At 48.2% G+C, this 14,948-nt stretch overlaps 1 protein-coding gene across 1 annotated transcript in view; it reads right to left on the bottom strand.

The window, feature by feature from the left end:
• Nucleotides 1–14,719, bottom strand: part of MYT1 (myelin transcription factor 1) — a 33,803-nt gene extending 19,084 nt beyond the window's left edge. The window contains exons 1-9 of the mRNA XM_065850157.2: nucleotides 14,665–14,719; nucleotides 12,784–12,814; nucleotides 9,538–9,600; nucleotides 8,256–8,503; nucleotides 6,618–7,484; nucleotides 5,815–5,949; nucleotides 4,341–4,431; nucleotides 2,658–2,771; nucleotides 1,057–1,271 (exon numbers count right to left, since the gene is read on the bottom strand). Of these exons, the coding sequence (XP_065706229.1) occupies nucleotides 1,057–1,271; nucleotides 2,658–2,771; nucleotides 4,341–4,431; nucleotides 5,815–5,949; nucleotides 6,618–7,484; nucleotides 8,256–8,503; nucleotides 9,538–9,600; nucleotides 12,784–12,814; nucleotides 14,665–14,719 (1,819 nt within the window). The remainder of the gene's footprint in view (nucleotides 1–1,056; nucleotides 1,272–2,657; nucleotides 2,772–4,340; nucleotides 4,432–5,814; nucleotides 5,950–6,617; nucleotides 7,485–8,255; nucleotides 8,504–9,537; nucleotides 9,601–12,783; nucleotides 12,815–14,664) is intronic.
• Between the last annotated feature and the right edge of the window lie 229 nt (nucleotides 14,720–14,948).

The following is a 14,948-nucleotide window of genomic DNA, read 5'->3' as shown; positions in this document are numbered from 1 at the left end:
AAATTCTTTGCTAATATTGCAAATAACACAATCTATTCAGCAAGAGAATCACTTGTGCTGGGAAACAAATTACTTTTCCATCAGCCCTAACCCAGGATGACAGTGGCAGTTGTGCTCTCTGGCCTCCATCCAATTTCATTGTCTGATCCTTTACAGATTTAGTACTGTAATAAAGGGCACTTGCATTGTAGTGCAACAACCGGGATGCTTTCAAGTACGAGCACTTCTCAGAGAGCAGCTGCATCAGGATTAAACAGGATTGTGGAAGTGGGATTAGCCAGACAGAAAGCCCTCTTGAGGCTGCTGACTTCTGCAAACTGGGCTCCTAAATCTGTATTTTTTTTCCTCAAAAAATGTCTTCAGGTGTACATTTGGTGTCCAAGGGAAGAAGGAGGTTGAGCATCAGCCTGTGCAGCCTGGCTCCCCGTGCACGTTCCCTCTTGTCCCCAACAGTCCCTGAGGGTTTATTTAACCATTCCATTTTCCCCCACGCTTTCATCACATGGTGTTGTAACCAGCACCAGGTCCTCAGTGCAGAGCAGAGGTGGGTGGCTACGCTAGGAAAGAGCTGGGAGACAGGAGGTAGGTGATCGATAGGTAGCAGAGCTGCGGAGCAGGGCAGAGAAGACAAATGGGCACAATGGGTCATATAGAAGATGGAAGAGAAGAAAACTGTAATCCATTTAGCCAGATGAGGCAAGACAGATCAATAGATATGAACTGCAAAGCAACGGGGATCGACTGAGGACAACTGTGTAACTTATCCCACCTAAAGACGTTGCTCAGATTAATGTTTCCAGCACTCAATGCAATTCTTCCCAAAGCCACTGTCCCCAAGCAAAGCTTTTCCAGCAGCCGCGAGCTCCTCTCTCCACCAAAGGTGCACAACTTGGGACCTCAGCCTCCACAGCCTCGTTTCTCTACCCTGAATCCACAGCAGCATGACGGATCCAGCAACTCAGCCCCAGGATTCCCCCATCACCCCAAAGCCACGATCCCAAGATGCTGAGAAAGGCAGAAAATGCAAAACCCATCCCATTCCTGCTCCCAACTTACATTTAAAGGCTTTAGGTGAGGTTTCGCTAGTCTGAATCTTTGGGGCAAGCATGCGTTTGCCAAAAACCTGAGCATCAAAACTTGCATAATCGAAGGTGACCTTGGAGTATTTCTCCAGCTCCTTGGCCAGGTTGGCCCGGGGGGTTGCTGGGACCATGTTGGGCCGGTAGCTTCCGTACTGAGGGATCTCCAGTTGCTTCACGAAGCACATAGGCCTGAGGATGAAACAATGAACAACAGTGATTTCTTTTTCCCTCAACAAGATGGCTGTTGGGAGGGGACAAGATGTGATGGGGACACATGGCTGCATCTTGTCCCTGAGGTGTTACTGGGGAAGAGGGACAGCAACAGCCCTTTTGCTCTCCCTCAGCAAGTCTGCATCTGGTTTGGACCTTTTAGATTCCTTTTTTTTTTCCTCTTTTTTCAATTTTTTTTTTCCTTCTCTTTTTAAGCAAAATACCAAGGTGTCAATCCCATTCAAAACAGTATCCTTGCAGCATTTTCCAACAGCAACAGAAACTTGGGCATCCCTCACTGATGGGACCCATGCCACGGGATGGCACATCAAGGTGTGAGGACCCCAGTTTAGCTCCACTCCCTGCTGCACGTTCATTACAAAGGCACCAGGGCCTCCCCCTGCCTGCAGAGTCCCTCTTAAAGCCCCGCTTATGCAGGGCTGCCTATCATGAATCAATTTGTCTTGCATATAAATTGTACATAAATGGCTTATTGTTATTCTCCTTCCCTTGACCTCTTTGCACCAGTGAATCCTCGGAGCGGGAGCTCCTTGGAGCATGGACCGTCCTCGTGATGTGCCCAGAACGCTCGGCACCCGGCGTGGGCTCTGCTGCAAATAAATAAGTAATCACCCTAAATGGCCTTTCCAAAGCACTGGGGTGCTCAGGAGCCCTGGGGAGCAAAGAAATAAATGAATCAGACCTGGATGCCTTTGTGGAAGCGCTGCTCAGGGCTCGTGCTGCAGTTTTTGTCCTGCTCTCATTGCAAAATAACTAACCATATTACAATCCATCTGCAGCCTCATGAATCACATCAGCTACGGAAGCCAGAATCTATCAGGGACATCCTTAATGTGCGACAGCCCTTTCTTCCGGGAAGATAGAGATGGGCGAAATAACAAAATAAATGCGACTGGTTTGGAAATGAGTGGCAGGTTTCTCGCCTCTGAAACGTGCGGGCTAAGGAAGAATAGCGGGTGGACTTATGCGAAACTGCCATGGAGTGATTTATATGTAGCCTAAATCTCCTTTTCCCCCTCCTCGAGCCCACCCTACTTATAATGCTAATATAATAGCTGTCATTCTCTGGCAGTTTGCGTTGCAGAGCGATCGGCACAAACGCCTTCTGCTTCAACAGTAAAACCCTTTGGCCTGTAGCCTCAGCATTAATTGATGCTACAGAAGCAATTCATTGTCCTCAATGCCCTCCCTGGGATCATCAATTAAATATCTCCCCACCTTGGCGAGACCTATGATGATAATAACAGGGCTCAGCAGTATCAAGATGCAGCTGGGGGAGCTGTGACAGCTGCCGGTGCCAGTGTGGCCCCGCGGGGCAGGCTGGGGCAGCGCGGTCCCGTTTACCTGAGGATCCGGTCGGAATTAGAGCTGGTCTTCGTGGGATCACCAGACTGGGTTTGTTGCTTTTCATGTGATTTGGCTAATTTTTCAGCAGCAGCAATGGGGCACCCAGATAAACTGTGGATACATATTTTTTTTATAAAAGGAAGGAAAAAGGAGAAGGAAATGAAGCATGAGGGTTGAGCATGAACATCTTCACTCACTTCAGTGACGCAGAGCTGCACTGAGCCCATGGGAATAGTGTTTGCATTTAAGGGTTTTTTTAATTATCATTATCCTAGTTTACTTTTAGTCTTGGCAAGCAGCAAAGCAGCCAAACATCAAGTGTCAAATCTCTCCACGATGAGCCCTGGAGCAGCCCCAGGGCCTGAGGGGCCCATGGAGGCAGGTCCCGGGGCTCAGCACGGTAGGGGCAGAAGGGGACAGGTTGGTTTCTTGGAGTGGTTTTAGCAGTTAAGTGACATTTTTGATTTGCATTTATTTGGATCTTTTGCAGAGGCTGTTTTAAGGGAGCCTTCTGAGGGGCACTTGCAGGGAAACATTTGCACTTCTGATGTGCACGGCTGCCAGCGCACCGGTGCCTGGGGACGTCAAGGGCTGTAATGGCTTTTCCTGGCATGCACCCTGGGCACCAGCCTGGCTCTGCCTCTTCAGGACAGCTTGGATCTTACAGTGATTGCTCAGGGAAGGTAAAAACCCCTCACAAGCAGAGCTCACACCCTCCCAGCCAACCCCAAATCATCACAGGCATTGCTGGAACAGCCAGCACCGAGGGATCCCCATCTCCATCTCCAGGTTCCAAACCCGCTGGGTCTCAACCCAAAGTTTTGTGCCCAAAGCTCGCTCCGTAACCCACCAACATCAATGGATCAACCTCATCCTCACCGTGATCACTTGCTGCCTGCATCAAAATGTGCTTCTCCATTAACCAAGCAGATTTCCCCAATTTTCCTCTAGCAGCTATGGCTGCAAGGGAGCATCCAGCAGCTTCCTGCACAGCTGAGCAGGGAACACCACAAACTCACCTCGTGCCTGTGAACACACTGGAACTTGCAGAGTCGTCATACTCTGCCAATTAAGCTCAAGTGCAACGAATGGTAAACCATAAACTCACGAGTGCATTCCTGCAGCACAAGGTAGTCCGGCTTTTTGGAAGGTTTTTAGCTTTTAAGTGCACAATCCTCTCCACTTTCAGCCTTCTCATTTGTGAAAGTACTCAAGTTTAACCAAAGCCAGAGCATGGGGTATAATTACAGGTCCCAACACACAACTCTGTCCCCTCCTGACCACATCTGGGCTGAGGTCCTACGACAAGAGGACCTAAATCCCCTGCTCATCAATTATTTCAGCCTCAATACTGTGTAAATTCCTAGAAATCCTGCCAAGTGCCACACCAACATCACCTTCGCCAAACACCCTCTGCTTCCCTAATGCCAAATACCTCTTCCCTGAACCTCCACCTGCATCTACCCCTCCATAGTTCCACCTGGAAGCATTGCTATGCTCTATTATCCAGCCAAAAATCACTACCCTGTCTTGTTTTCACCATATTATTCTTTGTCGTAGGGTCATCCCTACTTCACCCATCATAATTCCACCATCTCCCAGTGCAAGAGGCTTTTTGGGCTGGTTGCCCTCCTGCCATCCTTGCCCTGGCCACGAAGGAGAAGATGATGAAGCCAGTACCTCCTGTGCGTGTTGCGGTTGCTGTTGACGTGACCCTGTCCTGTGCAGCCTGGTGTGGGGCATTTCAACACGTTCTCGTGCATCGCCAAGACTTTGGAGCAAGAAGGGGAAGGGGAGAAGGGAAGGGAAGCAAAAACAACTTGATAAAAAATCAGAGAAAAAGAAGAAGAAAAAAAAAAGACAAAATCATCAAGTCTTGTACGTTGGTTTCCTAGAAATCAGGGAACGTGAAATGCTGTAATTAGAATGCATCTGCATAAAGAAAAAAAGATTTACAAGGCAGCAGTGCTCAGGTCAGCACTAGATTAGCATCTCTGCACAAAGCTTGGGCTTTCTCCTGGTTTGCTGATTGCAATCCGCTTTCCCCCCACCCAGCCCCTCCTGCCCACCACTGGTTTGGAGCCAGGTCTCCTAATTTCAGGTAGTTTTAAGTGATTGAAGTTGTATCTCTGCTTTTATCCTTAGGACTAGTCTTTGTTTGATTTATTTTTTTTTTTTTAATTTTAATCTTCGGGCTTATTGCTTCCTGCAGTGCTGACCTTAAAAGTAAAGAAAATCATTTAATTTGAAGCCTTTCTAAAGCACAGAGCTTGTGTTAGTTATTTATTAATTTTTTTCTTGCATTCAAGCCTGTATGAAGATAGCTGTACTTTCTCCCTGTTTCCTGCAGTTCTGTGTTTATGCCAGGCCTGCAACCTTTGAAATTACTGATAAGGAAGGGGTTGATGGCTTTTTTTCGGTCTATTATGTCATTATCGTAAACATACAACATTGATTTTTATGTATATGTACAGGGAAAGCTATTTAGGATGGTGGTAGAGAGGTAGAAATAGAATCTCTCTCTATGCATATATATATATAAATCTGTTACAATGACGATAAATATTTTCAGTGGAATAGATGAATTTCAGTATAGCACCTTGTGAATTTTACAGTGATGCGAGTGTAGCAGAAGACTCAGCAATCCTGCACATCCTGAACAACTTCAGCATGCTTGGACAGCAAGAATGAAGATTTTCCCTTTCTCCCCAACACGATATCCCAAATAGAGAAAAATGTGTGACATTCCGTGTAAAGATGGGAACTCCTTAACACACCTCTGGAGGTGGGGGCATCATTTTTAAAGCATCTCTTTGATTTTCAGAGAAGGGACCTCATTCTCCACAGGATGGTGCTAAAAATCTTTAAGAACAGTAGAAACTTCTTAGTAATCTGCATAACGTTTCCTATGAAAAGTGATAACGCTTTGGCAGATAGAAGCATCCTGGACTGTCCCATGCCAGAAACTCTGTTATATCCCAAGGGTTAACACCAGGCTTGTGCTAGGGACTCAGTCACAAAATTCACACACTCAGGACTATTTGGAGTTCTCGTTGGCCTTGAGACAACTCTACCCATCAGGTGTGAATTTCCCTTAAGGAAATAAGGATTCAGAGTAATTTCAGCCACCCTTGTTATCCCACCATGTACTCACTCTCGGGAGGGATCCTGTCTTTGTGCGGACACCCAGAGAGGCTGCGGTGGTGAGGGTAAAGACCCGTGACGTGGCCGGTCCCATCGCAGCCGGGAGTTGGACATTTGATCTCTCGCTTCTCAGGTCTTGAGGAATCTAGAGATTGTGGGGAAAGGGTAGTGGGAAGCAGGTCAGTGATTTGGAAGGGAAGAGGGAGAGAAATTGCTGAGGATGCTTCCTACCGCTTTTCCAGTCAAACAGAGAAAACTTTGGGTTTGGAGGGCTTTTTACTGGAGGTGGAATCATAACACTGGAAATTTCAAAAATTAAAATTGGCAAATTTTAGCATCTAACTGGGTTGGGGGCATGGAGCTGCTCACAGTGATCGAGCAAGCAGCCCGGCCAGGGGACTCCGCAGCCCCTGCCACGTCCCTCGTGTTGCTGTGGCCAGACTCCTACCACCACTTTAAAACTCACTTGGATTTTAAAACCAGCCCCACTGACCAGGCTGAGACTTTCAAGGCCAACAAAAAAATTAGCCAGGCAATTCCCCTGCTGAGATATAGAGGACACTGTTACTTTGCGCATTCACTATTGACCTCTAGGATGATGATCTCCTAGATGATCTCCGGAGGTCACTTCCAACCCCAGCCACTCTGTGATTCTGTCCCCATCCCTCTGGGCACTGTGGATTTGTGGCTAAATGCCCATTTGGGCTGTGAAACCCCCCAGCAGCCAAGTTTTGATGAGGTGCTGAGCAGAAAAATTCAGCTTTTTCACTGGGGATGGAAAGGAAGGAGACACATGAAGGCTCATCCCAGTACCTTTGCCATAGTAGTTCTTTCGGATGCTGTCCAGCGGTTTGCTCTGTTTCTCATCCACCTGGAAGTGCTTGACATGCTCTCCTGGCAGCCGGCTGGGCTCCCGCACAATTTTGACCTGCTCAGCTTTCAGGGCGATGGCTTGTTCCAGTAGCCCCAGGTTCCCCCTCGTCATCATGTCGTACATCTCTGACTCATCGGTCACTGCTGATTTCTGGGAGCGGGCATCGTCGTCTTTGTCATCATCCGACCGGACCTCCACAATGACCGAGTACTCGGGCTTCGGGCTGAACTGCCCTTCACAGTGACTTTTCTGGGTGTCCTGAGAAGTGTGAGGAGCTTCTTCACAGATCACTTCTGGAGCCATCTCCTCATCCTCTTCATCCTCCTCTTCTTCTTCCTCTTCCTCCTCCTCTTCCTCCTCCTCCTCCTCATCATCATCTTCATCCTCCTCCTCGTTCTCCTCATCCTCTTCTTCTGCTTCAGCCTTTTGCAGTTTGCAGGACTCCTCGCAGTTTGCATCATCCCGGTGCTCCGGACACAACTCGCTGCTGCGTTCGCTGGTAACCTCGATGACCTCCTCCGCGTCCTCCGTCTGGATGATGATCTCCTTGTCGCACTCCTCCTCCACCAGCTCCTCTCCTGGATCCTCATGGACCAGGTGCACAACGTTGGATGGCGGCTTGGAGACCTGCAGCTCAGCTTCAGGCAGCTGCCCTTCGATGGCGAGGGTTTCCTCCGCTATCTGGCCAAGGTTGAGGAGGGAGTTGGCAATTATTTCTTGATAGCTGCTGTAGTTGGCCTTGCTGGGCCCAGATGTACTTGTTGCCGTGTTTTGTCCGTAATGGGTTGATTTTGCTGGGCTTCCCTCTGAGGGGAGGAAAAGAAAAAAGAAAAAGGGAAACGGGAAAGAAAAGGAGAAACAGGCGAGAAAAGGAGAAAAGAAGGAGAAGGAAAATAGAAAAAGAAAAAAGCAAATATAAAAAGGGAAAAGAAAAAAGAAGGAAAATTTTTAAAAGGGACGAAAATAAAGTAATTATAGAAGCTCATTAACATCTCTTTCTCTTACTTAAGCCTAATTGAAACCAGAGCCCGGCTCTTATACTCCTGGAGCAGCCTAATTTATTGCACTTGGGAACAGCAGGTAGGAAGAGGATTTCCACATGGAAGCTTTCACGAGGCTCAGATGCTCACAGCTTCTCAACCACCAACAGCCACCTGCCCCTCATGTTCCCAGTGCTCCCCAGGCCAGGGGCTCCAAACTGGGGTCTGACACAGTGGCTGGACCCCAGTTCCTCTTCCTGTCACTCCTGCACTGGGAGAGGTGACCGAGATCCTCAAGGCACTGTTGGTGAGACCCCAGCTGCTGTCCCCACTGCCATCTGAGCCACACCGCTACCTCCTCTGTGCTTTCCGTGGGTCTTTCCCCAGGGAGCATCCTCAATGGAAAAACTCTCATTTTTAGGACACCGGAGACAATCTGTGCATGTCCCATCTCAGCTTAACCAGAGCTTTGCTGTTGTGCTTCCACCAAACGTAATAACGGAAGGACCCATCCTATATATAACTCAGAGGAGCTATAACTCCTGGTTATTAACACTCCCTGCCCTTTATTATCTGCAATCAATAACGATAAAGTACCATCTGCTGGCTCGGGGCTGTGGGTCTCCTCCTGCTCCACCACCTCTGACTCGTCCTCCTCCAGCGTCCCCTCCGACTCTTCAGAGCCAGATTCCTCCTTCGCCTCGGCCTCCTCGCTGCCATCGCTGTCGACATTGTAGCCTTCATCCAAGGCCAGCTTGAGCGGATGGGATTTTCTCTTTGACACCAGATGTTCGGTCTCCACATCCTGAAGCTTCCTCTTCTTTGCCAGAGGGCAGCTTTGTAAACTGCAGATGGGATCAAGGAGCAGAGAGGAGGCATTGCTGAGTGAGAAAGGCACGGCTATGGCATCTGAACCCGTTAGGCAAAAGCAAGGGGGACAAATACACAAATACTAAAAAAATAATTATTCAACAACCCAGATTTTTATCTGTTTGAACCCTTTGTGGCCAGAAAATGTGCTCTCAGACCTTGACTTTGTGCAACTTTGTCAGCTTTGCTCAGAAGTCAGCGCAAGGATGATGTTGAGCTCACTCCAACCATCTGGCCCATGGGCAGTGGTTGTCCAGGGAGTAGCAGGACCAACAGCTCCCAACATCACTGTTGGTGACGGCCACCAGAGCCATCATGAAACCAGGTAGGGGATGCAGAACAAGCCCCTGGGACATGTCTACCAACTGCACTGATTCCACCATTACAGGGCGATGAAATCTATCAGTTAAGGCTGGCACAGCCTCCAAGGCAGCCAGCAGGCTCTCATTTCCCCTCCCCATCCATAGAGGCACCAAGCAGACCAAAATCTCTGCCTGCCGACAGCTCCTGTCAACCCCAGGCACCTGAGCCAGGTTCTTCTGCCTTGGTTTGGGGTGTGTGGGAAGGCTCTGTGCAGCCTGGGGAAGCAGCTCCCCCAGGATCCCTCCTGGACTGATGTAGAGACAAAAAAGATGTGCCAGGAGAGGTTTAGGTTGTACATGAGGAAAAGGTTCTTCACCCAGAGGGTGCTGGACACTGGAACAGGCTCCCCAGGGAGGTGTCACAGCCCCAAGCCTGACAGTGTTCAAGAGACTGGACAACGTCCTCAGACACATGGTGGGAACTGTGGGGTTGTCCTGCACAGGGGCAGGAGTTGGACTCAATGATCCTTGTGAGTCCCTCCCAACTCAGGACATTCTATGATTCTATCATAAAATGGGTTCTTTTATGCAGATTTGGGGCAGGTGAGTTGGGTTGATGCTCTAAACCAGCTTCTCTCCAGTGAATGTCTGTCTTTGTGTTCCTTTCTTGCATTTTTCCACCCCAGCTAGCTCCGACCCAGCCTCACCTTCTGTGTCTTGCATACTTCCCACGGATGTGTCCTGAGCCGTTACAGCCTGGGGTTGGACAGCTTGAGAGGGAAACAGGCAACCGTCAAGAGCAGCAATAGGACTCGGAAAATTCATTTTTAATTAGAAGTGTATAAACTATGGTCAGTTAAACAGATCCTATGCACAAGGAACGAAATAACCGCAAAAGGGAAAAGAATTCCCCACAAGTGGTTCAGCTTATCCCTTTGAATTCCAAGGGAGGAGGGCAGGAGAGCAGCCTTGCAGTTTGCTAAAAATTAATGAAATGACTCACCCCATTTAATTAGATGAACGGTTCATTATAGTTTTATGAGTATGTTTAATTAAAGATTTGCATGTGTAAGAGCAAGCTTTTAAAAAAGCAGACAACTACAGCACCCTGCCTCCCCACTGCCACTCTGCAGTTTTCTTTTTTGCTGCTGCAGGAGGAAAACACAGGCTTTTCACTGGTTTGATGGCTTATCAGGGAGCTGGGATTCCTTACAGTAAGAAATGGGCGGCTTGTTGGAAAGAACAGGCTGGGAATGGATGGAGGAGTTTTTAGCAAGAGTACGTTGGATGGAGAACACCAGGACAAAAACCTGCAAAGCAACTTCAGAACCTAATTTTTGGGGGAACAGATGGGGTTTATGTGACCAGATCTCCCAAATCTCTGCATCTGTTCCTGCTGCTCTGCAGAACAGGATGAGTTAAAGGTTTCCAGGGAGCTTTCGGCAGCACGTTCCTGCTCGCTGCATCCTTAGGCATGGGGCCACACACCTCCCCTGCAGCCACGATCAGTCCCAGCTCCGGGAGCTATAAAGGCCTCAGATAAGAAGCATTAAAGCAAACATTTTCTGGCAAAACCAGATTATGGCATTGATTATAGGGTGCCCAAGTGACTTGCCTGCTGTCTGAGGAATCCTGGAGTCATGTAGGATTAATAACCTCATTTAGCACTGTATCACCCTCAGCCCGGGAAGTTGGAAGCACTAATGAAATCTCTTGATGACAGTACAGAAGGAGAAGGCATTGCCAGCCCAGAGGGCATCTGGCCAGCCTGTTATTCTTGGAGTAAAAGACACAGGAAAATATTAAATAAGTACCAATTGCTAAGTCAGGCTTTAGGGACACAGAATTCCTGCTCTCAGCAGAGAGCTCAGCCCTTGCAGAAAGCTGAGGATGAGGAAGATCCAAGCGCACCAAACGATGCAGTTGCTCTGGGTGCACCAGTGGGTTATTAACGGCACAGCTCCCCAGAACACCCTGCACGAGTCAAATCTGCGTTCAAAGAACAGAATTCAACCAAAAACAGGGACAGGAAAGGGCTACTGCTTCGAGGATACTGGCTTGCTTTAGCTTAGTAAAGCTAATACTAAGAGGGTAAATGACAGCAGCATGTCCCCTAAGGGGACGTGGATTTCTAGATGAGGTGGATGCGTAGCTGTAAGCTGCACCTCCTGGCCCCTCCAAGACAAAGTTCCCCCTTTCTGCTGTCCCCTTTGCTCATGGCCCAATGTCAACCCAAGATCCTGAGCATCTTCCAACGCCATCACTTGGGGAACAGCTCCCACACTTTTCAGTGTGCACACAACCTGAGCCCCACCATGCCTGGGGTCCTGCTGGCCACTGAGCAAAACGCTCCAGGTCATACACAAAAAGATCTCATCTCACTAACGTGCATGATTAGAAGAGGGAGCTCCCTTCTTTGCTGCTCCCTCTGCTGATGATCTGAAAGTCTTATTTAATTTTAATTGCCCTCAGCCCTGACTGAGGCAGCTCTGTCCTGAGCAGTCCCAGACACACTTTAAATGACTCTGCACCAAAAGACAAAGTGATGTTTATGTTACCAGTGACTTGCCTGAAAAAGGCCTTATTCAGTGGGGAACAAGAGCAGCTCTGATGAAGATGTTACAGGCTTTTATAAGGTTTCTTGCATCAATTAAGCCTGATTCCCCCATCCCATTTTTGATGTGGTGAAATGAAGCCTGCACTAAAGAGTGAGCAGGAAAGAGCCAAGTGGTTCAGCATCAAGGCTTTCCAAAGCAGGTGGTGATTTGGGATGTCTCGGGCTTTGGTGGGTTAATTTAGTCCCTTTAGAAAACACCAGCACAGAGGTGATACTCAACATGGCCAGGCTTTCTAGTCCCCAGTCTCCTCCAGGGAGGTTTCATGTATTTTGGCAGGAATCCCAAAAGGGGAAAACGGCTTCGATGTCCATTAAAGCTGCTCTCCTTCCCCACAAGAGCCACCACACCGACCTGCTCTCCCCGCCTCCCCAGCCTTCATATGCTTGACAAAAGGGCCTCTTATTGTTATGCAGACGATGCTCTGCTTCCAATTAGTCGATTAATCGTCCAGTTAATCAGGCAATTAGGTGACAGCTGCAGAGATGGCTTTGTGGAGCACTCTGTCCTGCCCCTTATATATGTCACCTGCTCCAATTACCACCTCCGCTCAAGTGTTCAGCAATAAAAGTTGAAGAAGTGGCTTGTCCACTGCTCATTCCTCCTGCCTTTCCGGAGTAATGGGAGAGTGAAAGAGCAGAAATGCTCTGAAACTGGGTTGGATAAGGTCCAATTACTCTTTGACACACGCGGTTTTCAAACAGAGGCTGCTAGGAGAGGCATCCCCTGCTATTAGCGCCAGTCCAGGTTAAAGATTCCTACCTCTTGTGTAAGCCCTTGTGCAGGGTTTAAAGGGAGCTTAGAGATGGGGGAGGCTGATATTTATAAAGAGAAGCTCTGTTAGGCTTGCTCCGGCTCTTTTGGCTGCTGCTGTTGGCATGCCAGCGCTGCTGAGTGACAACAGGAGCTCGGTGACACAACAGGGGATGTAGGGCCAAAGGAGGAGCATCTGGCACAAGAAGTGATGTGACAATATCATTTAGGGGCAACAAGAGGATGCAAAATACACAGAGAAGAAACTCTGCTTATTAGGATGTTGTTCCTAATGACCCTGCAACACAAAAGGTGCGCATCAGGTTTTGCCAGGGTTTAGACCTAAGGTGGGACAGAGGATGGCTAGAGCATCTAATGTGACCCATCCAGAGCCTGTGTTTTCATCCCTTTAACTCCCGCGGTTCCTCTGATGTGTGTTGTCAAGTGGTGCCCCAAGAACTTGGACACGAGTTCCACCAATATAAGCTCCTCAGCCAGCCCTCCACCCTCTTATTCCCCAGTTCCCAAGCCAGTCCCAGCACCGGTCCCCACCTTCCTCCCGGAGCCAAGGAGCAGGGTCCTTACCTCACCTCCTGGCCGATGAGCTCTGTGGGCACTGGGCGAGGGGGCAGGACACAGCAATGGAAACAAATACAAGGTCAAAAACACAAGAGGGATGCTCAGCCCCCCGAAACATTCCCCTCCCCTGGGGATCTTCTCCTGCCTGCTGCTGCATTTCTGTTGCTTCCTCAGGCATCCCGTTTGGGAAAGAAAGGGCAAATCTATCCTGCCATCATTTACTACATGCCAGCCTGTAGTAAATCATAATCCTGCCTGTAAATCCCCATGGCTGTGCTTAATTTCAAGCACGTGAGTGCATGTTTGCAGCAGCAGAGACCACATCTCTCTCTAAATACACGATGACTTCAAAGTCCATGGAGCTATAATGATACAAATGCATATGACTCTAACGCTTTTAAGAAAAGACTGAGTTTTCTTGTGCCTTCGTCTCTATGTCTGCCTGTAAAATATGCCCCTCAGCTACTGTTTGCACAGTTCACTACTGTTTTGCTGCAATGGCCACATTTATCTCTAACATGCACAGGCACGTTTTTCTCTCCTTGTCACACCAAACTGATGTGGGAGCCCCTGACTACGCTCAGACACATGATAGGGATGTGATACTTGGCTTTTAGGGTCAACAACAGCTTGTAGGGATTTTAGGGATTATTCCCCACTTGTGAATAAGAGGACATGTCACTGCTTACAAATAAAAACATACAACAACAGCTCATTGCTACTGAAACCTTACATCCAGCCAGGAATCCAAATAATCAGGGGGAAAAAAAAAAAATACCCACAAGTCTAAATTTGCCTGGGCTAAAAACCATAACACGTTTGCTCAATTTGTTTGAGCTAATTGGTTTCCTGGGATCCAGCTCCCGGTGGGATGACTCACAAGCTTCAACAAACTGGAGGCAGTGGCAAGTCCCAGGGTGTATGCAATAAATTACCTTTTCACATCAAGAAATCCAGATTCGAGTGTGGGGAAGGCAGGGTGCGAGAAAATAAATAGAATCTGGGCACACTCATTAGCAACCTGAGCAAGCACCTTTATGTACGTGCAACAAAGCGATGAAACTCAAATAGCTGAACTCATTTCAGCACAAGTGGCAGCATCTGGGTTTTGTTTTTAAAGAGATGCAGGTGCTGAAAAGAGCAAGGAGGAAGGTGGGTCAGGACAAAGGGAGGTGTCCAGCACGGCTCTGTGGTGATGCTGCAGTCTCTGTGGCTATTGTGTTTTTTCAGCCAGCCTTGTTTGTTTTTCTCCTCCAGCCACCTCTAAAATTCATCAAATCCACATCCATAAAAAGGAAACAGAATGGAGAAGCCAGTCTGTAGCCATCACACGTGGCAATGGGACCACCCGAGGGACCACGCTGTGCTCTGTACCAGAACCTTCTCCCAGACAGAAAGCACCCAAAGACAGACCTGCACATTTTTTTTAAAGTTGGAAAATAAACAGCAATCAAGCTTTGCATTAACAAGCCGTTTGTCCTCACGTCCCTGCCAGGGACAACCCTGTTTGCCTCTCCAGCACGCACAGCTTCTGCCAGGCGCTCTCAGATGTGCAACTTCAAAGCTGCTGCCAGAGTGTGTGTGATGAAAGCCCCGGGAACTGATCTGAAGCTCTGGTGATTGCGATTCCCCTAAAGCAAAGCATGCAAAGGCGTTTTTCTCCCCGCTCCCCCCCACCTTTTTTCTTCTTCTTCTCCTGACTGTAGCGGATGAGGGTTAAATGTTAGGAGGACCTGTAAAGTTTCCTAGACAAATTTTGGTGGAGAGACAGTGAGCATAACTTAGAGTTAAGCCTGGACGTGAAAAATCAAAGCTCATTTGGAACAAGCAAAGTGCAGGGAGCTCGGGTCTAAACATCCCCGCGCTGTGGGATCACCAGCTGCTCACCTCTGATAGACTTCGATCGCGTGCGTGCTCTCTTATCGTCATTTTCTAAACTCATCTGGAATGGAAAGAAAAGATAATTGTTGAAAGATAACAAGAAAATCATTGTTAAAGGACAACCTCACTCGTGGTTGCTGCTCTGTGTGAATACCCGGGTGGCAGGGAAATCTTTTTCCCACATTTTTGAAGCGGAGGTTTCTTGCATCGATTTTTATCATTCAACCTACAGTGCTCAAATTTAGCAACCCTAAATTAATTTCCACATCCTGGAACACAACAAGGACTCT

Source organism: Patagioenas fasciata, chromosome 16, assembly GCF_037038585.1.
Source record: "Patagioenas fasciata isolate bPatFas1 chromosome 16, bPatFas1.hap1, whole genome shotgun sequence".
NCBI classification, from domain to species: domain Eukaryota; kingdom Metazoa; phylum Chordata; class Aves; order Columbiformes; family Columbidae; genus Patagioenas; species Patagioenas fasciata.
This window is presented reverse-complemented; position numbering and strand designations above follow the sequence as displayed.